The sequence below is a fragment of the Syngnathus scovelli genome, chromosome 7, assembly GCF_024217435.2.
Source record: "Syngnathus scovelli strain Florida chromosome 7, RoL_Ssco_1.2, whole genome shotgun sequence".
NCBI classification, from domain to species: Eukaryota; Metazoa; Chordata; class Actinopteri; order Syngnathiformes; family Syngnathidae; genus Syngnathus; species Syngnathus scovelli.
In genome coordinates, this window is record NC_090853.1 from 6,034,287 (window position 1) to 6,060,853 (window position 26,567).

Here is a 26,567-nt window from a genome sequence, read left to right on the forward strand (position 1 = left end):
ATATATCTGAGTGTCTGTGCAGGGACACGAGGGTGCTGGAATGTTCAGCAAACCGCTAATGGACCATGTTACAGTGTCTCGTTGAGAAAACAACAGATGGGGGACATCTGAGCTCAAGTCTTTAGCTAGTCCATAATTTATAGAACGCATTCCCCATTTTTATTCTTGCTTCCATCGTTTCTACCACATCTATAATACAGTGTTACACTTGTTGGGTAAATTCTCAAGTGGTATCTCAGAGCACATGGATCAGAAACATTCTTAAGGTCCACATGGACACATTTCAAGAAGAATGTTGCATTGTTCATTGTGTACACCCAACCTCTTCTTTAATTTAAGCAAAAGAGACTAACGGGTGGATGAGACAACCAAAAGATGCAAATGTCTTATCAGCAAAAATAATTGAAGCTGGAGTTTGTCTTTTACAACGAAGCTTCATCAAGGTTCAAGGGACATGTTTTTATGGACTGGTGAGACCTTACACCAATATGATGGAAATGCTAAACTTTGGAGAAAGAAAATATCTTCTCATGATGCCAAGTTCATCTGTGAAACCGAGATGTTGATTTCTTATCTCATGTTCATTTCCAAGTCAAAGGCAAATGTTTCACAGGAAAAAGAAGCAATTGGCTTAAGAGGTTTTAAATGTTTTCCCCACAGACTACAAAGGAGACTTCCAAATATTTAATTATGTGATTGATGTTTCTCTAAAGAGGTCCACTAACTAATCAGATACAAAACATTAAAACACACCTCCAGTTATGTTAAAAATAATTGCCCACAATAACTTACATGTAGCCTCATCACTCAACAAGCGGGAAATAATTAATTCCATTAGACTGTTATCGAAAGCGGTTTACATATTTGATATTCTGGCTTCGGGGGGGGAGAGGCAGACCCTGGAGAGAGTCAGACTTGACAAGTTCCAGCTCCACATGGTTGCATTTAATTAGGAGGGGAACTATCAATCTACTTTATTTAGCAGACTCATGATAGGATGTGGGGGAGGGGGGGGGTGCTTATATCAACTGATTTCCCTCTTTAATCAGGGCTAATCTTCAATCACTTCCACATCGCAATCCAAGGTTATTAATTTCAGAACGTGTATAGCTGCTCAACAGGGCATTTCATGATACTAACTTTTATACCAACAACTGGTAATAGAAAGAATTGCATGAGGGACACTATATCAGCCTTTAATGGATTCTTAATTTGTTGGGGTGGATTTCTGGATTCCTTGCAGGTTTTAGGCGTTGGGGTTCGAGGAGTCCCTTGATTTCTGTGACCTGGGGGCTCGACTAGCCAGCCTGTGTTGATTCCCGTGGGAGTAACTTGCTGCATTGGTGGTCATCAAAGGCCAATACATCAGCCACTGCGGGCTTTAGTGGCAGTCAGAATGGGTAGTGCATCAATATTGGCAGCCACAATTGCTTGAACAATAAAACAAGCATAGGGCAATATTGTTTTCACTAGTATTGGATACAGTGTTATGTTAAAATGTATCTGATGCTCTCGCTTGTTCAGCCTTACTGATCTTGAAATAGGTACTTTAGATTTGACTATACTGATCCAAAAGATAGTGACCGTTTTTTTGTATTACTTGTAAAAAAGACTGTTTTTTCCATGCAAAATTGTAATTCAGATTAGAGAGAGCGAGAGAGAGAGATTATAGGCGATCTGCAGGATTATTACAGGGATCACTGGCCCTGGCAGGTTAAATGAGCCAGGACATTTGTTGCCATGACTTATGTAACACTGCACATATGCGTTTGCAAGAATTGTCTCTTGCTATTCCTGTGAACTGCAGTAAACACTAAGTCAGAGGAAAAAGTCTTAAAAATTAAATCCACACCCAAAGCAGGTTCTGGTTCTTTAACCCCAAATTGCATAACCCTGATCAGAATATGTTGGATATAAAATTGATGAATGAATAGAAATTGTTTAACATTTCATCTGTCAATGGGTCTATTAGATCACAGGTGTCAAACTCAAGGCCCGCCACATCATTTTATGTGGCCCGCCAAGACAAATTGTCCATCAAATTCGTGTGTCATTACTAGAATTGCAAATTGTCTTCACTTTTAATATCTTTTTCTAATTTTTTTTTGTATTTGACCAGTTTTTACTCGTCTGATTTAAAAACGAAGGGCGGCTCGGTGGCGCACTGGGTAGCACGTCCGCCTCACAGTTAGGAGGGTGCGGGTTCGATTCCACCTCCGGCCCTCCCTGTGTGGAGTTTGCATGTTCTCCCCGGGCCCGCGTGGGTTTTCTCCGGGCACTCCGGTTTCCTCCCACATTCCAAAAACATGCTTGGTAGGCCGATTGAAGTCTCCAAATTGTCCCTAGGTGTGAGTGTGAGTGCGATTGGTTGTCTGTCTCTGTGTGCCCTGCGATTGGCTGGCAACCAGTTCAGGGTGTCCCCCCGCCTACTGCCCGATGACGGCTGGGATAGGCTCCGGCACGCCCGCGACCCCCGTGGGGACTAAGCGGTTCAGAAAGTGGATGGATGGATGGATGGATTTAAAAACGAGTTATTTGTCAATGTGTTTTGTAGCTTTTACTGTATATGATCTGAGGTGCTCATACATTTATTTGGGTTGACAGTCATAATGGCCCTCCGAAAGAAGCTATGACTACAATGCGGCCCGCGAAAAGAACGAGTTTGACACCCCTGTATGGTCTACTCTAGTGTAGCATTTGAGTAAGACCTAACCAGGATCATCTTGAAATAGACCACTCGCAAATCTAACTTCAATCCTTGCCTTTAATACCCTTTTAATCCTGTTATGTGTCCAAACTACGGAGAGCGTGTGTAAAGGTGAATTAAACTGTGTTCTGTTGACCGTAAGAAGTAATCACCCACTACTTTGACTCTCCCTGATCTCCTTTTGTGTGCTTTAAATACAGCAAAAGCGTATGAGAGCCCTCAAATTCAGTTATCTCCAACGATTGTTTGAAATCCCACTCACACTTCTCACACGCTTAACAGAAACAAGTCGTCTTTTGCCAAGAATTCTTCAATGTTGAAGCAGAAACAAAACAGCCCTTAATCTTTCTACCTGCAACTATACAAACAGGATTAGTCCCAGTTTTTCCCACTAAATTCTCTAAAAGAAATACGTCAAATCCAGGGCTACTCACTGATCCACTGGTATTGGTCTAACCCTCTGTTTCATGTCCTAAATACACTGCTGTGCTTATCTAAATGAACAGCTCTGGTCTGGCCGCGAAGCACTTCAATCCCAGACGTGTGTACCCGTCAGCATACTGCCAAGCGTAGAGAAAAGCTGAATATAGCGCAAATCCCATCCATGTTCCATATGCTTGCCTGCAGTAGCTATTAGGAAAAAAAATATTCAAGTTGAGGGAAAATTTTGAATTTATGACCCCAAACTCCAGTTCTGCTAGCCAAACAATCCTAAACAGGTATTTTAATCATAATAAGCTAACTTTTAAATAAATAAATAAATAAATAAATGTTGGAATAATTTTAAGTGAAGCTTTGGCCTGCCAGACCTGGAGGCCTCGCCTTTACGAGTTTATCTTTTCCTTTTATCTCTTTGTTCCTTTTATGTGATAGGGATGTCTTTTGATCCCTGTCAGCCATTTGTACCTTTCCTGTCCTTATGTTGTCTGTGTGTTTTGGTTCCCGTAAGAGTCCTTCACTAACAATGAGCAGGGCTTAATGTCTAATCGTATTTAGACCCAACATTTAATAAATAAATAAATAAATAAATAAATAAACTGACGCATGAATAAGCAAATAAATAAATAAATAAATAAATAAATAAATAAATAAATAAATAATAGAGATGTTGCTGACGTGTTTTCTTTATTAGCCAACCGGGTATTTATTGTGTGTAACTAACTTAGAATGCTGATGCATTATGATCTTCAGCCAACAATTGCACCAGAGACGGCACACGTAAAAAAAAAAGAACAACACACACACACACAAGCAATCAATCTCACTGACAACTTCTACTGGGCATTATTGGAAAGAAGAAAGTGACAGGGGAAAATCAATAGGGCAGCGACCAACTTGAAATAGCTGCTGATATGCTGTCACATGCCATTTCCCACACATGCTGAAATTCTGAAAGTGGACCAGGGAAAGAAAGAAAATAATAGTATGGCTTATGTGATAGGACTATTTTCCAATTACAGTGTCGCCCAGCATGCTAAGTGACTAAGAAGTGTGTGTGCGTGTGTGTGTAAGTATGTATACTGTATGAAAGCAAGCGCAATCTACAAACATCAATGTAAGAATGACACTGGTTATGCTATCCCTCACTTTTCCTAGGGAAATCTTTTCTTTTTTAATAAAAAAATCTGGCAGGGAACAAGTGACAAAGTCAAAGAAATGACATTTGGGTGTCAAGTCTGGCTGAGCATGACAAGATGTTGACTCTCAGAGGCCAGTTTCATCTTGGTGATTGGTTCGCCTCCATTGCCAACCTCTTCACCTCTCATCCTACTTATCGTCTCCTTGGTGTGTGACATAATGGTTCTTCGCATCCTCTCCCACACTGACCTTCCCAAGACCAGATTGGAAGATAACAAATGACTATACTGGAAAAATAATGTGAGTTTAAAGGACAAAAGGAAGTTATGATTGAGCACCTGTTTGCTGTTAAACCATGTACCACTGAAAGGAGACAAAAATGTTTTCAGGATTCACTTGTCGGTTCTCTACAACCCAAGAGTGAAGAGACAGAAGATGAGAAGTGACGGATGTCGACGTTAGTGCGTCTGCAGTCATCCTTCACCTTGTACAAATGATGACCATCAATGTGCAAGAAAGGAGACAGCAGGATTTTTTAAAATTAAGTCCAAAGTGGGATGGAAGAAAAATAAAAGAAGAAACTGGGATAAAGTAAGGCAAAGGGTGAATATAATTAAACTCCAAATTCATAGAAGCTTATCAGCCAGCTTCACCCTACAGAGGAAGTAAGAGAACAAGCAAGCAGAGGATAAGAGAACGAAAAATCGAGGTGAGGAGCCATAAAGCATGGAACAATAATCAATTCAAACTGGTGTCTTTTATATTTTCTGTGCAGGTTATCATTAGGCTGCAATATGGGTGGTAAATGTGGCTATGACTTTTGTTAGACCAGAGTCAGAGGTCTTGCATAAACAGTGTGGGCACAGCAGCTCCTGACCCGCTGGCCTCCATCCTTCCCTCTCTTGAATAAAACATCACTCAGCAGCCATCCAGAGACAGTCAACACAAAATGTCATTCCATCCATCAGTCAAATTTAACCTCTGGCATAGCCTATTTTAGCATTTAAAATAAATCCAAATCTATGTTCATGTCTGAATGAAACATTACTATTAGTTTTGTTCAATGGTGGACATGGAAGCATTTTATGTCCTCTGGCGTAAATTGTACCACTACAGTGTAGGTGCAAACTATTTCAGGTTGGCTTAATTTATATCTAGAGAAACTGAAACTTAAATTGATAGTTATTGGTGTCAAACTCAAGGCTTGAGGGCCAGATATGGCCCGTCACATTCTTTTATGTGGCCCGCAATGACAAATCAAATTTGTCAGAAATAAAATTGTAAATTATTTTCACTTTTAGAAAAATAGAGGTATTACTAGCATTTTTTTAAACCATTCATCTATTCAAAATACTGGAACATTCTTTACTCGTTTCAGATTTGAAAACTAGTTATTTATCAATATATGGGTTGACAGTAATAATGGCCCTTCTAAGGGAACTATGACGACGATGTGGCCCGCAACAAAAATGAGTTTGACACTCCTGAAGAAGGATGGTTTGAATATGTGCACTACAAAACTAGCTTCTCAATCCTGCCACTCATTTTCACTGACTATTCAGATCACAATCCACTCTTAGCTCCATATTGCTCTCACCGGTCCGCGCTGCAATGTTTGCTCGTTTCTCAGTCCCACACAGAGCATAGGCGGCACAATATCCGGAAAGAGTCATGCTGGCAATACTTGCAGCATAACAAGTAAACCCAAAGACTAGAATTGATCTCAGTAGAGCCCAAAAGATAAACGATAGTGCAAATTGGAGGAGGATATTATACACAAGTACGTACAAAAAAAAGTGGATGTTTAGGGGACGTATTTACACAGGTGCATGTTATTCCCTGGATTTTACAGTAATATAAGATATAACAAACACATCAGTTTGTGGCAAAAAGAAATGAAAACTGTATTTTTTTTTAATGCATTTTCTATGTCAACTGCCGCGACATTTCTGTGGACCTTAATCCATCAAGCGAAGGGAAGCAAGGACTGCATAAGAAGATTTAAGGCTGACATAGTTCACTTCCTGAGGTGCAGTCAGTTGTAAAAGAACATCTCTGATTAGGAAGTTCCCCCTAACACTGAGGCCACACGCTGAGACTCATGGTTACTTCCTGGTACTATCTTTATTGATGACAGTGATTGAACACAGCCCCGGGGGGGAGCTATGAGCAATAGAGTTGCTGTACAACATTCGGGTTGGAACTCACACACAAAAGCACATAGCTACTATACAGAAATCCAAACCATACAATTATACCACACAAAGAATTTGAACTCTGACAGCACACACATATCTTTGTGTCAAGCTAAGGGGCTTGGCGGACATAATCAATAAAACAGAGAACCATAGTGAATGCACAGCCTTGTCTCGCCGGCCCACCCCAGGGTGACATGACCAACATAGTACAGTCGATGCAATCATTCAATGGCATGGCAGCAAGCACTCCTGTTATGTTCCCTTAATAGTGTTGATTAATATAATAAAGGAGGGCTGCATTTGTATGTTATGAAAGAAAAAGCTGATTGGTAGATTTATCAAAAAAGAAACATGGCACAGGCAAAATAAGAGACACTCCGGAGAAGTTAAATGAAAGAAAACATGGCTTTTATGTTTTCACTGGCTTCCCGGAAATCAAGTGTTCCAGTAACTCATTAATATCTTCCACTTTCACTTCTAAATTAATCACACCAAACTTGATTTTGCATATGTGGTACTCTTTATTTGGAGCCCGCTATTTAAGATCCAATATTGTAGCCTTAGTAGACCGCACACAATACGATCCCCAACGGCACTCCCAATCTGTTAAGAGACAGCCTGCAATTTAGCACCCACAGTCTAAGATCCTCAGGCCCCAAGATTTGCCAAGTCTTAGAGATAGAAATTGAGTGAAAATATTAACTACTACCACATTCATTTCTTCCACATCACCCACAACAGGAAAAAATAATGGATGTTTTGAACACTGAATGAATGGAGTGACTAAGTCTTGTGCACTACCATGTCTCCTCGAAATGAATAAATAAAAATATACATATCTAAATAAATAAACACAAATAAATAAATAAATAAATAAAGAAAGAAATAAAGAAAGAAATATGTGTGCTGTGTCTGTTTAGCTGTTTTGGAAAATTGCAAATTTGGCACATCAGCGGTATAACAGATTATTGAAACCTTTTAGACAGAATCTACCCAAGTAGGGCATTCTCTTATCTGTGATATGTATTTACACAGCTTATACAGCTTCCAGATAATTAGATGTGCAGCTGATGTCACGCCAGCATCAAAAATATTTGTCAGATAGTGTCAATTGCTTTCAACTCAAAGAGGCAGATATGCTGTTTCCATTTTCACGCTATTCATTCAATCTCTGTCTTGCATACCTCTGAATTACCTTTACCACCATACTTAATATATGCTTACAAGTGTAGCTCCTGTAAATGGACATCCTTTCGGGATTAACAGCAGACTAAATGGAAAAAAATGAATAAATCCAGAATGCTAACAGATGTATACAGTATCAGGATTATGCACACACAATTGTGATTAACTTTGCACGAGGGCGTACATCGACTTCCAAAGGTGTTTCCTCTGTCAGACACTCCATATTCTATTTCTGGTTTGGCCGTGGATCAAACATTGGGTCATGATGAATAACTACATCAACTACAGTGTGTTTGTTCCAACGTGTAGTACGAGAGAGAGAGTGCAGGATGGGGGGGTTGGTTGGTGAGGATGTTCCGCTATTGTTTCGCCATCAAACTTATCCGTTTCAAAACTACTATCCGATTCTTCCACTAAGAGGATAATTGGATGGGTGTCCAAGTAGCAAGGCTGTTTCTGCAAGCTCAGCAAAACCACAAGATCACCTGCCACTTTTGCATCTGCCAAGACCGAGACCATGATGAGATTATGCAAGAAGAGTATCAGTCTGATTTCTTATCCTTAATTATGCCAATATTAACATCACCTCTACTTGATCTATTTTTGTATACTCCAGTTTGTATAAGATTCAGTTTTTGCTGCCCCCCCCCAAAAAAAAAAAATATCTCCAGGGTTTGAACATCCACTCAATTTTTATTTGTTTGAAAATAGTCCGCAGAAAACTCGTCCACTTGCCGTTGAGACTCCTCCATTCATTTCCTGGAGGTTGACTGAACAATCAAAAATAATGATATTTTGATTTGAGAATCAATTTCAGAGCATAAAGATCTGGTGGCGGAACGGTGGTAATGGATCTTGGCAGTATCGATCCGCATATCACCAACGTGTAGTTTGGATTGAAGAAAAAAAACCATCCAGTTCCCTGCAGTTGTTTTGAATCAGTCTTTAGTCAATTGCTCCTTTTCTACAACAGAGGCTTTCTTTGAGAATGTCTGAACGAGCAGATGCACACACACACTCACTATGAACGACTGCTTTTCCTTCCAAGCTTGGCGTCGGGAGGACATTCCATTCCTTGCATATTAATCACTTCATTCATGAGGTGAACAAGGTTTTGCTCTCCAGCCAACAATTAGTCTCTTCCTTCCTCTACTGCTTCTCCCGCCCTCCTCTGGTCCCCAGAAGAAAAACACAAGGTCGGGTCCAGCAGCCTAAAATCAGATATCTACTAATAGTCATGCCGAACACTGTCGGCCAAGGTTGAATCCCAAAACAGTTGCAGTACACAAGGTGTGGTCCAGAAATAGCCCTAACTTTATATGGAAAAAAGAAAACATTTGACAATAATAATATTGAGTTGTGTTCATACAGGATGCTGAACCAGGAAAAAAACTCAAATAAAGTGTTAATAAAAATATACGTACATGTATATAGAGAAATAGAGAAAAAACTACTGAAAAGTAATTGTACAAAATTATTAAAATAATAATAATAATTAATAAATAATTTTTGGTTTTTTTTTTTTTCTATATTTTTTTTATATTTTATATAATGATGGTCATCATCATCATCATCATCTATATATATATATATGAACTAATGAACTAAACCAGTATAAATAGAGGTTTGAATATTAGTATGATGTTGATATAGTTTTTCCCTGATGCTTTGTCTCAGAATTATTCACAATTTAGTTAGTCAGGATTAAGAAGCAAAAGGAAGAATGTCGTCACTTTACTATAATGCTCTCAATTGTGAGCATGGACAAGGGCAAAGAACCAAGTGATACATCTTCAATAAATGTGATGGAACATGGATCCAATTGTCCCAGGATGATAAGGCTTTTATTTCACAGTGAGGACAGGGACTTTAATGACTTGGGGAGGGAGATGAGAAGATCACTAAGATGGCCAGACAGTGGGGCAGCGTGGCACCACTTAGTCCTTGCCAGTAACGACTTGGACATGACCATCCTTCTCTGTCACAGGGGTCAGGCTCTGCAATGCCAGAATATCTGTCTAGTTCCCACACAAATACTACAATAGTGCACTAGAGCCTGTTGAAAACAGAGTGGGGGTGGATATAAAGAAAGGGGCTCCACAGCCAAGAATGTAGAGGCACCGTTCATGGAGAGAGCACATTGGTTGACTACAATGGAGGCGAGAGAAAGGAAAAAGACTGGGGACTAAGACTATACACATACAAGGAAGAAAGAAAAAAAAAATTGTGCCTTTGGATTATGTTTGTGTAGGACTTTTAAGCGACTGAAAACTAACAGCAACCATTTTGCTTGCTTTGTCAATTCAGCACTCTCTAATGTTTATGTGCGGAAATGCTCAAGGGTGGGAAGAGGCCACCGGTTCTTCACTTGTTCTACTGTTTTTATTTGACTATAAGTACATACTGTATTTTCTGGACTATAAGCCGCTACTTTTTGCACAAGCTTTGGCTTATCTATGGATTTTTTAAAATTATTTTTATATTGCATGATTTGTGCATATTCTCTGACATACTCAAATTAATCATTAAAAGACCTGTGGTTTATTGTTCAGTGCAGCCTGCATATGAACAAAATGGGAATTTTCCCAAATTTTTGCTGGTGCGGCTTATATTCAGGTGCGGTTTATAGTCTGGAAATTACGGTATTATATTGGATAGATACTTTGCTGTGTGGAACTGGATAAGTGATAGGCACCTTGGATGAGGGTGAGGTCCACATATTTTATCCATACTGCCCCCTGCGAGAAGTCAGAACTTGAGTATGGCCAAGCTACCTACACTCAACACAACTTTGGCCAACCATTGCATCTGAATACATGGCTGATGCGCATCACAGTCACATGCAAACTAGATAATTCTCCACATAGCGTACCAGCTTGCCTGTTCTGTATACAAGCCACTGAGATTCAACAGTTTTTTCAAAACATCACATCTGTTCTCAAATCACAGCACTGGTCACCTGTTAAAAAGAGATTTAATTCCAAAGTTCTTCTGTTGGTTTATAGACTGGCCTTGCAGTTCAGCACATAGCTGACATGCTCATCAATTACTCTCCACCAAGAACTCTCAGCTCATGTAGCAATTGCAGTCTAATCTTTCATCGGAATAACACTAGGCAAGAGGAATAAATATTATTGGCTGAAAAATACAATGAAAATAAACCTTGAAAAAAAGGCAAAATTAGATTATTTTCCATAATGCTAAATCCTACTTTTTAGATCAAATTTACAATGCAGTTTAGTTTACTCTTTGCCATTTAGAATGATATCTCATTTGTTAATGAGGGCAATCCATGAAGTGACCTAGGTCTGAGCCAACCATACGCCCCAATAAGTTAGCCCTTGATCTATTTCAGCTAATGAATCACCTAATCAATATTAGCTCAGTGAGTGTCTCTCCCCCCCCCCCGCCACACACACAAACGCGCTCACAAAACATGACATTTCTCTATCCCTCTCTCATCCTTTGCTTGTGTTTTCTCTCGTCTGTCCTAATTCCGTGCTCCACTCTGCCTGCGGCTCAGCAATCTGTCTCCCTGTAGAGATGGGTTGGAATTGTTCATATTTTTTTTTTTTAGGAATACTCTGACATATTCTATAAATTTCATTAAGTAAAGATGTGGCTGAAGTCAGGAGACATACTTTCATATTTCAGTATTCCCTTGCCCCTATGACCATTGACTAAATTGCCAACTTAATCACATGTACATTTTAAAACACTGAACTCATTGAAATGGGAGAAAATAACAATACACAAACGTTTGTTTACATATTCACTGCATTTTTAACAAGGCTCTGGCACAGATGCAATAATTTAAAGCCTGCAGACGGAAATCAGCAACACAGGCCACTCCTGTTTTAGACTTAGTTACAGTCTCAATTGATGGGCACAGCCAAACCACAAAAGGCAGACCTGACAGAAGCACTCAACATGAAGAATTGTAGAAAATGGTCGAAAGATTGCCCACAAAGTCTTACAAAACTTACTCAGATAAGTGAATAAGCAAACTAAATTAAAAGAAAGATCATTTTTGGCCAAGTTACCCATTTATGAAAGACGGCACCACACAGGTAAGGGAAGTGGACATTGTAGGTCATTTTTCAGCATGGGCAAACAATAATTATTAATCAATCAAATAATAACGACCATATATGTTTTTGCCCAAAACACAGCTTCAACAAAATTAGACTGCGACTCCGTGGTGTGATATATAAATTAAAAAAAGAGGCATAAACAGTGTGGAAAGGAAAACAAGGCTGAGATATATTGCACTTTTAAACATGGTGCTTATATTGCATTTTGTAATTATGCAAATACTGTAAAAAATTGCACTTGCGGGTACTGTATTACACTAGTAATATGGTTAGAGGTTAGATAGATACCATGTAAATGAATGAGAATAATGAGTTTGAGAGGTATTACTTGAATAATGTGGAAGGTGGTCCAGATCTTTGTTGTGTGATGAATTATGTTGGGGGGGCTTATGGCTGTTGTGTGTTTATAGCTCCAGGGTGGATGCTGTCCCTGAGTCTGTGGCTGGAGCACGCGTGTGCTCTGTAGTGCCTGCCGAAGGGCAGTGGTTAAAAAAAAGTGGTTGTCGGGTAGCAATTGTCTGATGATGTTTTGTGCCCCGCTGAGGTAGTAAGAGCTGGCAATGACCTCTTAACTGGACAGAGAGCAGCTTGTGATATTCTGGGCTGCCTTTATTACTTTCTGCAGTGCTCTACTGTTAGCTGCCTTGCATTCAGCATACCACCCTCGCTCATGAATCTGTGACTTGGTGAGAGGTCACCGGCAGCTTCTCATTCAAGAAGACACACTGAAGAGATAATGTCAATGCGGTCTCAGTCTGGGCTTTTCTGCTTAAGCAGCTGCCCCTATGACCTGACCCTGGATAAGCAGAAAATAATGGCTGGATGGATAGCCACCATTATTCTGATTTAAATGGCCAATGAAAAAAAAAATCCCTGCCAATGAAATGTATTGATGAGACTGAAAATGAAATGCACTTACAGGGACACAGTTTTATTACTATAGCTTGCAGTGCTGCAGAACTATATTGCATCACTCTGAGGGATGCATCTCTTTAAGGAGAACTTGGAGCTTGAATCATTTAAAATTCTGAGGTAGGAAGAAAACACACAGGGAGACGCTCTTCTAAATATACAGTCTAACTCTGTATCCTACTTAAAATTCCAAAGAGTAAATAGTGACGGCAAAGACAAGAGTTTGTACTAAACTGGCAACAGAATGAGAACATATGCTTATAGCAACCATGAAGAGTTTTAGCCATTAGCAGAAACAGCTTTCAGCCTGATGTTACTTTGCGGGCATTTGGACATGAATAACTTTATGAGCGAAATACAATATGCAGGGAAGAGCGCTCTCAAGTCACCCACCAACACAATACAGATGGTATATAAACTCTCTTCACCCCAGTTTTTGATCACTTTCAAGCAACAAAGGACACACAATGAAAAGATTATGCAACAAAGGATATGAGAGAGAGGAAAAAAGTGGTGGAATCGAAAAGCGACAAAAGGATAAAAGTTTCATAGAGTCAAAATGAAAATGAATCAGCAGCCTCCGCAAAATAAGTAAAACAGAGTCACGTAACACCTTATAATGCGCATCATTTTTTTTCTTTTTTTTGCTGACAACCACACAAAAAAACTCCAAAGTGATTACAGCTCATGAACAGTAAGGTTGAGGCCTTGAACTTTTGCTAGCGACTCAAATAGCAGTAGGCCATTCCAGAAGCATGCATAATTATTGTACTGTGACAGATGAAATAGGTAAAGGGAGTAATATTTGCGTCACAAGACGGCAGAAAACACACAGATGTGTATACGTGGATGCACACAAACACACACACTCCCTTACAGTGCTTGGGGCATGCAGTTGATTAGCAATACCCAAGTTCAATAATATCCACTGCATGTAGGTCACAATAATGTAGGACCTATAATGTGTGATCATAAAAATGTTAGCAGTCAAACAGCAGCAGATGTATTTTATTGAAATGTATTGCATGAGTTGATTTAACATGAATGTAAATTTATTGCAGAAATTAATTTATTACAGTTGTGCTATGTGTGGTTGGGAAATAGAAGTGCACCTCTGATTGCAGGTCACATGGTTTGGACAACCTCCTCCCTCCTATTTTTAAATCAAGGTTCCATTGTAAAATAAATAAATAAATAATAGAGTTCTTAAAAATGGCAAAGCTATTAGGGTGCATTAACAAAAACTTGCGACAATTTTTGTCATTAACGTAATCTTTTATAACCACTGCCTTAGCTTGATTATCTCAGCATGAAAGAAAGGATTATCCCAGCAGGATATCTTTCTGGCACAAACATTTAAAAAGTGTAAACATTTCTAAGACCTACTCCAGAAATGCAAATGATTGCACACACACATTTGCACTACAAGCCCAAATTTACACACACAAATACATGGCGTGAATGGTGAACTCAAATCCTTCTATTCAAATCATGGGGATCCCATTTTATACTATCACAATCTGAAAAGCATGAATAAAGCACAAAATGTCTGATGTTGGGTGTCCTATAAGCTTAGTCTAATTTTAGGGAAAATGCATACCGGCCAGTGTGGCCAGTACATCTGCCAGTAAGCTCCGCCTTTAGGCATGCATTGAACTCACAGTAAAACATCATAAATAGGTTTTGGCTGGATCCTGCCAACTGTGTAACCACAAAAAATTAACAGAATGTTCCACATCTCTTTTATGGGTGATTTTAAAGGGCCCCCCTAAAAAAGAAAATACAGATGATGCAAGAGACACTTGCATAAGAGGCTTTTTATATAAGATGGCACCATGAATTGTCTTCCTGGGAACCATCTGGTATCTTCATTTTAATGTCGTAACCTTGCTTGGTGGATGGCTGGGAGACATCACATTGTTCTAATGCCTTCAAACGAGGCATACGTCTTGGTTTCTTCTCAGCCATCTATCCCGCCCCCAAAAACATTATTGCTTTGTGATTGGTCCGATCAGGCTGGGAGAAAATTATCAGGTTTGGTACAAGATGGATTGTCATGTTTTTGTGAACTCACAAATAATGCGAGAATTCTGCTCGGATGCAAGGATAATGAAAACAAGGAACGAGCTAAAGCGATTACAGATACCCAGCTAAATTATTTACTTGAACATAATGTTTTTTTTTCTCTCGAAAGAACTTGTGACAGCCCGTTTCTTGTCAAGCTAACCCTATATACAGTATTATGGCCTACCACTGAGAGGTAACAGTATTAGTCTTTGGTTATTCATTTGTTTGGTCTGATCGGACGTAATGGATGCGACAGACGAAACATTTATCAAAAAGCATTTTTGAAAGCCTTTGTTCTTTCCTCAACAGAATCATTTCGAGAATACATCAAGCAAACCATTTTAGTGAGGGTCAAGGCATAAAAATAACCCGTTACAGTGTGTAGCCTGATGGACAGCTTTGATTTATTTATGAACAAATGAAAGAGGAGATTTGGTGAAGGGCCATGCAGTGTGGAGGTTTTAGTATTATTATTTAGTTGATCATATAATGGAGAAATTCAAACTTACATTTCCTGGTTGCACATGCATGAGCAGATGGAAATTTGACTTTCATTGTCTCAAACTTTTAGGGAAAAAATAAAATTATTCAGAGACAGTCCCAGCACTATATTTACTGGAGTTACCAACTTTGAATCTGCCAAAGAGCTGGTTTTCTGTGCATATTTGTCCACTCCACTGCGCCTGTCTGTAGGTAGACAGTGACTGTGAGGAATTGCCGAACAGTCGAAATACTCTATATGCACTGAGTGTCTGTCCTGCTTGCACAACAAAAGAGCAGAATGGACTTTATTTTCTTTTTGGTAAGAGTGATGTTTTAATATTCAAGCGGATCAAACAACAGTTCAGATCTCGGTTTCTTGACCGGGTTGTTCATAGAAAAAATAGGTTGAAGGCACAGAGTGTATTTCTTTGAAAACGAAGCTTCACATGAAACGATCATTTGAAAGAAGCCAGCCACTTTACAGTATTGAACAGTGCACCTGAGAGGAGAGCTTCGAGTTGTTTGGTCTGGAGAAGGCATAATTCAGATCCAACTGAGCAAAAATCAAAGTATTTGGAACTAAAGACTGAGAATGTCTGAAGTATTTCAAAAGACTTCATTAAACTTTGCAGGCTCGGCAAATCCCGGATCACTCTCCCCTAGATACCGCTATGTCCCAAAACAAAATTGGGACAAGATGATAATGACTCCACTGGCAGCCACTCAACACGCACACTGTGGGATGAGCAAAAATGAAATTGATTTGAAAATCCTACATTGGCCTGGGAGGGACTGGAAGGGATTATTGTGCTGATTGTACTAACACTGTCACTGTACTAACACTCCTCTGTTCCTCCCTCCCCATCCTCGCCATTCATCTTTTCTTGCAACTCTTGATTGGCGCATACTCTGTGACAATCAGATTTATTTCCACTTGTTCCTTGCCATTATCCCCATTTTCTTATCTCAGTTCACTGATAATCAAAGTCCAATTGATGGACAGTCCAATCCAATCAATACAAGAAAGGGAGCGAGAGAGCGAGAGAAAGAGAGAGAGAGTGCTCCCCCCTCCCACCCTGAAATATGCTTGGACTCTCTCGGACATGGCAGTTGAGCTACCAAGTCATCGGTTGACAGACTGTGTAGGGGCAGTATTATGTAAATTAGGAACACGGTTCTGTCACCATCTCGAAAAAAAAAAAAATCATAATGCCTCATTTGCAGATACTATTTTACAAAGCTGAAAGATTTGCTGGGTTGATTGATTTCACACTTGGTGGGCAGGCAGCAAATCCAGATAGCCAACTATGAATATATATGAGCAATTTAAAAGTCAATTTTCCATCACACTGCCTTTTTAAAACAACTGGCCCAGCTGCAATAAAGGTGCTGTGAAGAGTATAGTGATCAGTGGCCCACATCTTGAAACAGTGGGACGAGAACTACTAGTACTGGTATGTCATGCCCTAGATTGAAATGGCTAAGGTCTGTGCCAACGCTATCGACGGTCAGATGTCACTATAAGAAGATTCAAATGATTAGAATGCTAGAGCAGCTTGTAGATAAATAGATAAAGACCTTCAGTAATCTTTGGGTCAGACAAGTCAGAAAAGAACCCTTCATTCAAATAGTGACGCAATATTCATTAACTGTATTCTATAGGCTATGGCACGCGAAAATGATTATTAATTATATGTATATCTATATTTATTAATATATATAACTAAATATAATGAAATATATATATATATATATATATATATATATATATATATATATATATATATATATATATATATATATATATATATATATATATACACACACATACATACACATACATACATATATACACACATACATATATGTATGTATATATATTTTCTGTGCATAATCTGCCACAAACGCAACGCATGGTTTACATCACGTGGTCAGTGACATCTGCCCAGCTGTTGACAGCTTGCGTTGTCTAGGACGTGATTATAATGGATAGGGGCTGCATGGGTATTATAAAAACATAACTTTGCCATGCAACTAACATACAAATATGGCTAGCTCTGTAGGTTTACAAAATCAAGCATCCTATATGTACGTTTCATTCAAAATAATTCTGCTACTTTACATGGTGCTATTGTCAAGCATGCATCTAAAGAAGTAACTGTTCTAATTCTGCCAGGCAGGCACCCACAAGAACATCTCAAGGCCTCACTTTGCTTTATTGTACTATGATAAAAGGGGATGTTGTGTTATTGAGGCGCCCGCTCCACTTCTCTAAACAAATTCATGGCCAACAATTATCTGCACAAAACTCACATCAAACCGACACTGAATGGCCACAAATTGTGCAGTTGGGAGGAATTGCTACACATCATGTTGCCAAGACTGCTTGCTTCCACTTCCAACCAATCAGTAGCTCTAAGGAAGGCCGCCAAAGTTATAAAACGAGCCTTGTTTACCTTATAATGGCCGTGTCACCCTGGCGGACCGTGATGTTGTCGGTGGCCCGCTGCATGTCCACACTCCGGACGGGGAATCCTGTAGGAATGAGACATAACAGTCTGAAAAAAGAAGCCTGAAACTGCCTCCAAAACGATTTGCGTCCGATGAGCATTTTTTTTTAAAGCTCTGCAGCAAGTGTTTTGGCAGCAATCCAAGAGATAGAGACAGAATGAATCAGAGTAGTTGTCCAGAAGTCTTAAACAGTCAATCAGGTCCAATACAGTCCAGTAAAGTACTTAGGGATGAAAACATGCAGCGTTGTCCTCGTACGGTACACCAATGATGTGCAACGCTTTCGGCGTACAAAGTGCTGTGAAATCTCTCTCACCCACCTACCCCCACTCCCCTCTTTCTCTCTCTGCCTTGCTCTCCCTCACTCGCTCTGGTTATCCAGTGCCTGGCTGTGATGCTCCCTATTGGTTGTCAAGACAACAGCACCCCCCGAGGTCCCTTTAAGTGGCACACTGAACAAGAAGGGACAAGAGTTTAGGAGGGACACATGGCCTTTTTTTGTGTAATTTAAAATTCCTGTAAAGTAAAATCCTAACGAGTTTCTAAATATATTATGCATGTTTGAAGATAACATGCTGTGAACATACAAAGACTGATCATATAACCTTTGATAATATGCCGGCATCAAGGAGTTACATTTTCAGTCCCGTAAATGAAATATAGATTGCGCAACCTTTTGTTTTCTAACCTTTGTGTCGAGCACCGACACTCACAGGCTCCTATAAAAAGCTAAAAGATCAGATATGATTGTTGATATGGATAGATAAAGATTCCTAAATATTTAAAGGTGCTGTGACTTATCCTGCCCTCACAGAACAATGATTAAAAGAGCATTTAATTGGTGTAGCGTATAATGCAAGCAGCATCCGAAACCTTTGAAGTATTTTTGGTCTCATTATCTGCACGGCGTATTTGAATAATGTTTTCTGCTGACTCCCGACCTACATGTTTACCCCTCCACTATTCCACTTGCAGGAGTTTAACTGAATCAGTACAAAAGAAAGTGGAAGAGAAAGTGCAACCGATGTTGTATACTGTGTTCTGTGGGTACAAAGTTCCAGCTGCCAACAATGATGACTGCATAGAAGTCATCACTGAGTCCATTCTCACCTCCTCCATCACCAGCTGGCACTTGGCGGCAAGTCACCCTCTGTGCAGAGAAAATAATGTGCTGTAGTCTGCACATTGGTAAGGCCTTAGGGCGGGCAGTAAAGATTGTGGTACCCATACATTACCCTCTGGCAGAACGATTAAGTACTCCAAGAAGCAAAAGTCATACTAGTATCCTCTTGTGATCTGAAATAAAATGATCAGCGCATAATAAATGCGTGGGCAATGCGAAAATATTCCTTTTTCTAAAGATCTTGTTCATTTGAATTTGGCAAAGTGCTAAGTATGAATGATTATGACTGATCAAACGTGGTCATGTTAAATCAAGTTGAAAGGCTGAAATGAATGTGGATCTATATAATCTAAACATAATATAAAAAATATTAAACACTAAAAATATAAAAATGCTCATGGTACAAACATGCTCAGTGACTCTGCTTCTTTCTCTGAAATTTCTCAGAGGAATATACAGAAGAGCCAAAAGCTCATTTGTCTGCAGGCCCTCACTTAATTCTCATCTACATTTTCTAATATGCATTTTGCCTCTGTTCTCTTAATTAGGAAGCAGCAGACAAGGAATTGAATATTTTATCATAGATTTGTTTCACATTTTATCCGTTCATCTTGATGATCTCCATGATAAAGAAACAAATCTTGTCACGACAGAAAGTTGCTCTCACTGTCTTGGTCAAGCACCTCGACTTGCACCTCTACTGCCGGAAGGTGACGAATGATGACAAACTAAAAAAAAAAATAAAATAATGACATACTAAGCACCTCCAGCAGACTACAACCCTCGCATCTAGCTTGGATAGCTTCCATCTTGTCCTGTCCCCAGTCAGAGCTGCAAGAGCTCTCCTCTGCTCTATCTACTGAACTCCATCAATTCAAATTAAAACAAACAAACATAAAAATATATAATTTTCTCATTGGGAGTACTCACATGCAGATATTAAGGAGGCATGCACAAATTCAATTGGTTTATCGTCCATGAAATTGCATATAATGGAAATTTGTCTATGGTTGATGCTCTGATTATTACCCAGGGCAGAAGCAGAGACAGCGGCAAAATAGTATGAAGAATTTATGCGTGTGTGTTTGTGTGTGTGTTGGAGGTTTCTTGGGAGTTAGTTGGATGGCTGAGCTGTGTTTGAATATGCATGCTTTTATATTCACTTTAACTCCTAATTACATCTTGAGGGAGACTGACAGGAAAGACGGCTACTAGCAATTTACATTGTCTGAAAGTGAATAGACTTTCTTTTGATCAGTGATTGGAAAAATACAACTACGAATGCTTCCATTTCCAAAAATATTTAACAGCCAGGCAAATAATAAAAGGTGACCAAAATGATTTATTCTTTTACCCAAGAGATGTACCTCATTGCATCTTTCACAAATCATAACTGGTCCAAGTTTAATCTCCCCGCACTTGTTTTTCGCTGAAGTGGCACATACAGTATATACAGCGACTCCATGGCGACCCAGTCAAAGCCTCCCTCGCATCCAAGCTGCCAATTCGTGGCTCAGCCTCATTTATTTATAAACCCCCCCCCCCCCCCCCCCCCCCACAAACACACACACACACAAACAAGCTCCCTTTCTCTACTTTGTCTTTTTCAAACTGCTTACTACCTTTGCCACACACTCACTTTTCGATTCTCAGCTATTTCCCAGCTTTCTGAGCGTTTCCCTTTGTCTGGAAAAAAAAAAGAAAGCATCACAGTGAGACGCAGTCCCATTTGGCTTTATTTCAAGACCAGGTGGTTTGGGAGAGATTCTGAAGCAGATTGATGGCGCGGCTTGGAAATATCTTCAGTCGGAGGTTATAAATAAATTATGTATGACATATGTAATTCCTATGTATAAACATGACTATATTTTTGAATAGTGATTTTCAAATTGACACCAATGCAAGTGTTATTTAAAAAGAATAGCACTGTATTGAAATTAGAAGCAAGGTCAGTGGGCAAAATTGTACTGTACATCATCAAAAATACGGAAAACTGGGACTCAGTTGAGAAATGGGGAAAAAAAATATCCATCTCGATCATCAACTACCTCAAGGCAGAGATTTCTCTACATATTTTTAGGTTCCACCATTTTTCAAAGATTGTGGAGGCTTTCTAACGAACCTGTCCTACTTTTGGAAACAAGGTGGATGCACATGTGGTCAGGTTCAAGTTTCAAGCACGACCATAAATCAACAACAAATTATTGATTTCCACCAACAGCTCTGCTGATACCTTGAGATGGATGGATACGATTCAGGGTTTGAACCGAAGGGTCTAACCCAAGGGTGGGCGAAATATGGCCATTAGTCTCGTCATAAAACAAAATATGCTGGGGAGGAAAGAAATTGTTACAACAAAACCAACAAATGTCCCGCAGTTATTAGTCATCGAAGATTGGAGCAGTCTGGAGTGGCTCAGCTTTTGCTGTAATATAATTTGAATTTCACTGGCAATAAAATGATGCTTCAATTACTCATTTGGCCTTGATCGAGCCTCCTTTGGTCATGCAGACTGTTGTGTAGCAAGTGACTGCTGGCATCAATCATTTTTTGGCCTCATTAGAAAACTTTGGCCTGCCCATATGGCAGCGTGTTCATGGTCACTGGCTCCCAGAGGACACGCTTTGGCTCGCTCTTGTTTCGCAGATGTTCAATGCTGGTCTTGCTGATTGTATTACAACATTGAGTGTACATGCCTGTGGGGCAGTACAAGCCTTGAGAATACGAGTAAACATTTTCTGTATAATATTCATCTCAACAAAAGAAAAAAAATGTTTTGAATATATCGTGTACTCAGTAAAATCCAGAAAAATGGAGTGATTGTCGCACAAATGGTAATGGTACACAAATAAAATATTTAATGACGCGTACAATATAAATGTTTGATGAAAATCATAACATTTTAATCACCGTCTCAAAAACTTAGCAAAGACCCCAAAAAACTAGTTGCAATGAGTTTCTACCAAAGTTTATTTGATCAATTAATAAATGAAGAAAAGAAACAACAGCTTTGAGCATTTTCTATCGTCTTGATCAAAGTGGCAGCTCTACTATTTTTTTGTTTCACTTCAGTTATCCAGCCAATAGAAATGATCTTCAGCCTTAAAGATTGTAGTTGGGCCAAACACATGGGAGGAGATGAAGGGTGAAAGCCAAGCAATGTGGCAATCAATTTCCCCAACTGTGACATTTACTGCATTTCATTCAATAATGCCTATAGTCTTTTGAGGGGGGTACTGGCAGGACACTCACCCATTTAAGAAATGAATAAGGGGATTTTCAGGGGGAGGTTTTGGGTACAGAGTGATGGCAAAAATACACTTGACGGAGACATATAGCTGAGATTCGGTCGATGTAGATGATGGATGGATGAGATGTGAAAAGCAAATTGAAATAGAAATAGGGGGGGGGGGGTGAAGTGATGGGAAGCAGATGATAAATGTATTCAAGTTTTCCCTTAGCAAGCCATCATTGGAGATTTAAGATCTTTTACTGTCACCTTCCCATGCTAATGGAAAAGTAGCAGCCATGCGCAGTCACAAATACAGCACTGTGACAAGAGGAGGACAGCAAGGTGGTTTTTGTGTCCTACAGTACACAAAATAAAATTAAATTCTATGATTGAAATTTCACACACAACACCAAAAATTACCCCAACATGTTTTATACTTTAATTTATTTATTTTTTTTTCGAGATTTGAGCAGCCCAAACTGGGTTGGTAAGACATCAGTAGAACTATGGTGCTGAGTCCTGAGTAAGGAATACACTCTACGTAAGGAATTTAAATTATATATACGGTTAATTTAATAGTCATTGTCTGGAACGTTTACGGCTTGGGAGTAGAATCATTACGGGGACCGTCTTACGAGGGTACGTAAACTGGGCTGCAGCTCCCTTCCAGCCTGTAAAAGAGTGCTGGGCCGTAAAGGAGCCAGCTCAAGGAAATAAATTCCAAAATGGCCTGAGGTAGGGCATTGCAAATAACAGACCTGCGGGCTAATTTGGTCACAATTACATTCTGTTGGACATTGGTCATCCCAATAGCTCGTTATTAGAAAGTGATATTGGGTAATCTATTTTGTCCCAATCATAATTTAATTAGTATTCATATAAAACATTCCAAAGCTATTTATAAAATAGTAACTGATCAGGAGTCAGATTATGCTAACTGCACAAGTCAGTTGTGTGGACCACTACATTATCTGTGGCAACATAATTTCAACACAGAAAGATGTTTAAACATGATTTATTGAATCTGAGAGTGGGACCGAAATGAGGTGATATTTAATTATTAAATTAATGATAGACACGCATGTTAATCCTTGTTAATTAATTACATAGCAGACGCTTTAAGCCACTCTATTATTTATGATGTCACCCAAATAAAGGCACTTAATACTTTAATGCATCACCCACTCCAGTTCATTAAAATGCTAAAAAAAAAATCCAGGTTTGCTGTGTCCATCATCACAGTTGCTGATCAATGAGTTGTGAAGTTTCTAGGGGCTTGTGGAACATCGTATATGTTCAAATAAAAATGATACACAATACTCACTCACAGCTAATATGCAGAGATGCGAGGCGTATGTACACAACAATTGCTAGGTTACATAATGGGCAAATGGAGACCATACTGAGGCTTTTCACTCAGGATTAAATCATTTGCATATCACTAATGCACTAATCCAGCCAACGCATACCTAGAGGGAGCTGAATATTTCAGTTTGACACCTCAGATGAATAAAAAAAAAAAAGGATTTAAACTCAAATGTTGTTCTTAGATTGTTAAATGGGAGCATCATGTTGGGGTCACTCTATTGTAGGACACATCTATATTATTTTTCTCTCGATAAAATGCTCTGAGAATTATTAAAAGTTATTTTTTTTTTTTCAGGAAAAGAAAACATGTAGACTTTCTGTGGCCACATTCTCAAACCATATCAAGGTAACCTTTTTTTCCTCTCACATGGACCCACAGGCTGACAAGGCCTATTTGTCTCTGGTCAAATTGAGCTTTTCATCACATCATTGCCGGAGGGCACTTTCCAAGTCCAAATACAAACTTATTTCGGTTGCCAGACAAAAGTGACGAACAGGAAGTGTTTTTCACCTTTGCTTTGAGGTGAAAATAAATCTAATAAAGGAACAAAAACCAGGTTTATGTATGAATTAAGGATTATAGTGTGTTTGTGGGGATTCAAAGCATGGTCAATTACAATATTAATATTATTAATTCCAATATATACCCTTGCCCAATGCGAGTTCAATTTAGATTTTTTGTTTTCCAGATCTAACCAAGATATTTATTTTACATCTTACTCCAAATCTGCAAATAATAGGCTTACTCAAGTCATAGTATAGGGTTAGATGTTATGATATTACAACTTAAAATCACAGTCAACCCCTCCATACTCGTGGTTCAGCACCCACAGATTTGCATATTTTTCAGTGATTTTTTAAAGAATATTTTGGTATTTTTTGGGGTATTTTCAAGGCTGAATTAAAATTTTGCTGAGATTTTTCCCCAATCTCCCCCCCCCCCCCCCCACCCCTAAATTTTTTGGAAATAATCTTAAATCAATGTTTTTTTCTTTCTCTTTTTATTTATGGTGAGCAAGGTATTGATAATTAATTAATCAGAGGGCCACTCAGAGTGTGCTCGGGGTCCTCATGCGGCCTGCGGGCTGCCGGTTGCCCATTCCTGACACAGACAGTGGTTCACTTTTGCTCAACAAGCCCAACAGCCTGATTAAAAATTGAAAAGCACGCCTGCAACCCTCATGAGGATAAGCAGTCCGCAATATGAATAAATGACTCTTTATACTGATAGTACTTCACAGTAAAAAGATAAACATCATTGTCATATTTGAAAAATAAAATCAGACTCACTTCATCCTGATATTTTAACACACACAAAATCTTATCATTTAAGTTGGCTTACAGTACAATAAGTCAGAAATCACCACTTTCTGGGGGAAAAAGATTAGTTTGAACTGCTGGATGAGAATACATCAGACATGGATGACCTGCTTATCAATTCTACCGTCAATCTCATTTATGAGGAGATCTGTGATGAACCCAATCCATCAAACTGCCGAGTTCTAACAAAAACAGGCCTATCACTGGCCTATTTAGTCACTGGTGCTACAGGGAAGACGATGAAAATGGGCATGGAATTTTTTCCCTGGTAAAGGGGAGACATCTGCTGGCTATTAGCTACTCTACAACTCTGATTTGTCCCTGGAAATAAGTTGAATCAAGGCACTGAACTCTTCTCTGCTTAAGATGTTTCACCTGTAATTCAAAAGGTTTCATGTCTAAGTAAAGTCTGAGGTGGGTCAATCAGTTCATCAATTAAGGTTATATGTCTAAATCTATCTGAAACAAGGGCTGCACTCATTTTCCAGTTGAAGCCTGATTTGCTCGGATAAAACCATGAAGCGTATTGATATGAAGAATCGAGGAGTTATGCTCTAAATGAATCAAATTAAATTGACTGTTATGTCATTTTATTGCAAGTATCTTGTCATATAAGCAGGTTATCCCAACCATATGGTAAAATCTTAAATATTTCAGGGGCTATTTTTCCTCGTGTAAAGTTGCTCTGTGATACATAAATGCGTACACTGCCATCTGTCAACCCACGATTTTATGACCTCAGTTGACATTTGTTAAAAACAAAAACAACATAATAGCAGTTATTTTTGCCAAGAATATCGTTTGAGCGAAAATGTACTGTCATCTCAGTTGGCATTTACCAGTTGTAAGCAGGTGTGACGCTCTGAAGAAAATGGCCGCATTGCGTTTTTCAGTAAAGTGAAGAATGTACTATTTAGCAATGAATGTTTTCTTACATGTAGTCAGCACATTTCAGGATGATCAAATATAGCTGTAGGAGTATGGTCTTGCAAACAGTCAGCAAACCAGTTCACAGTTTCTGTATTTGTATTCTGGCTCATTTTATTTTCCGTGTGGTGTTTGCATGTTTTCCCGGGGCGCGTTTGAGTTTTATCAGGGGCATTCATGATTTTTGCATCTCCAAATAGTCTGCTATGTAGAAGAAAAGTGGAATACATGAAAATAAAAGCGGGCACTTTAGCCTGAAGCCGTTTCTTGGATTAATCCATCAATCTATTTTCTGTATTATATTTTCATTTTCTATTCTACTTGTCATAAGCAAGTTGACTTTGGGTAAGAAGCAGTATAAACCTGCTCAATCACTTGGCAGAACACATATAGACAAACATACTAGCATTTATTCCTACTTAGTCTTCAATCAAGCTAACCTGCATGTTTTTCAAAAGGCAAAACAACTTGCAAACACAGGACGAACATGCAAACTCCACGCAAGAGTGCTGAGCCAAGATTCAAACCTATAGTACCATAGGTGTCAAACTCAATACCCGGGGGCCCACCACATCATTTTATGTGGCCCGCGAAGACAAATCATGCATCAGCTTCAAGTGTCAATATTAAAATTACAAACTGTCTTCACTTTAAAAAAAAGCATTTTTTATTACCATTCATTTTTTAAAATAGTTGAATAGTTTTTACTCATCTCTGATTTAAAAACTTGTAATTCATCAGTTTGTTGTGCAGCCTATACTGTATATAGTATAAAGTGTTGACAATCATAACGGCCCTCTGAAGGAAACTAAGACTTTCTTGGCGGCCCGCAACAAAAATGAGTTTGACACTCCAGCCCTGA

General features: G+C 39.0%; 1 protein-coding gene across 2 annotated transcripts in view; it reads right to left on the bottom strand.

The window, feature by feature from the left end:
- lsamp (limbic system associated membrane protein) overlaps positions 1–26,567 on the bottom strand; it is a 90,929-nt gene that overhangs the window by 19,690 nt on the left and 44,672 nt on the right. Inside the window, exon 2 of one of the 2 annotated variants that reach the window (XM_049724775.2) lies at positions 17,681–17,759. In XM_049724775.2, the coding sequence (XP_049580732.1) occupies positions 17,681–17,759 (79 nt within the window). Of the gene's footprint in view, positions 1–17,680; positions 18,052–26,567 lie in introns of those variants that run through there. The other variant, XM_049724774.1, reaches the window with a different exon arrangement.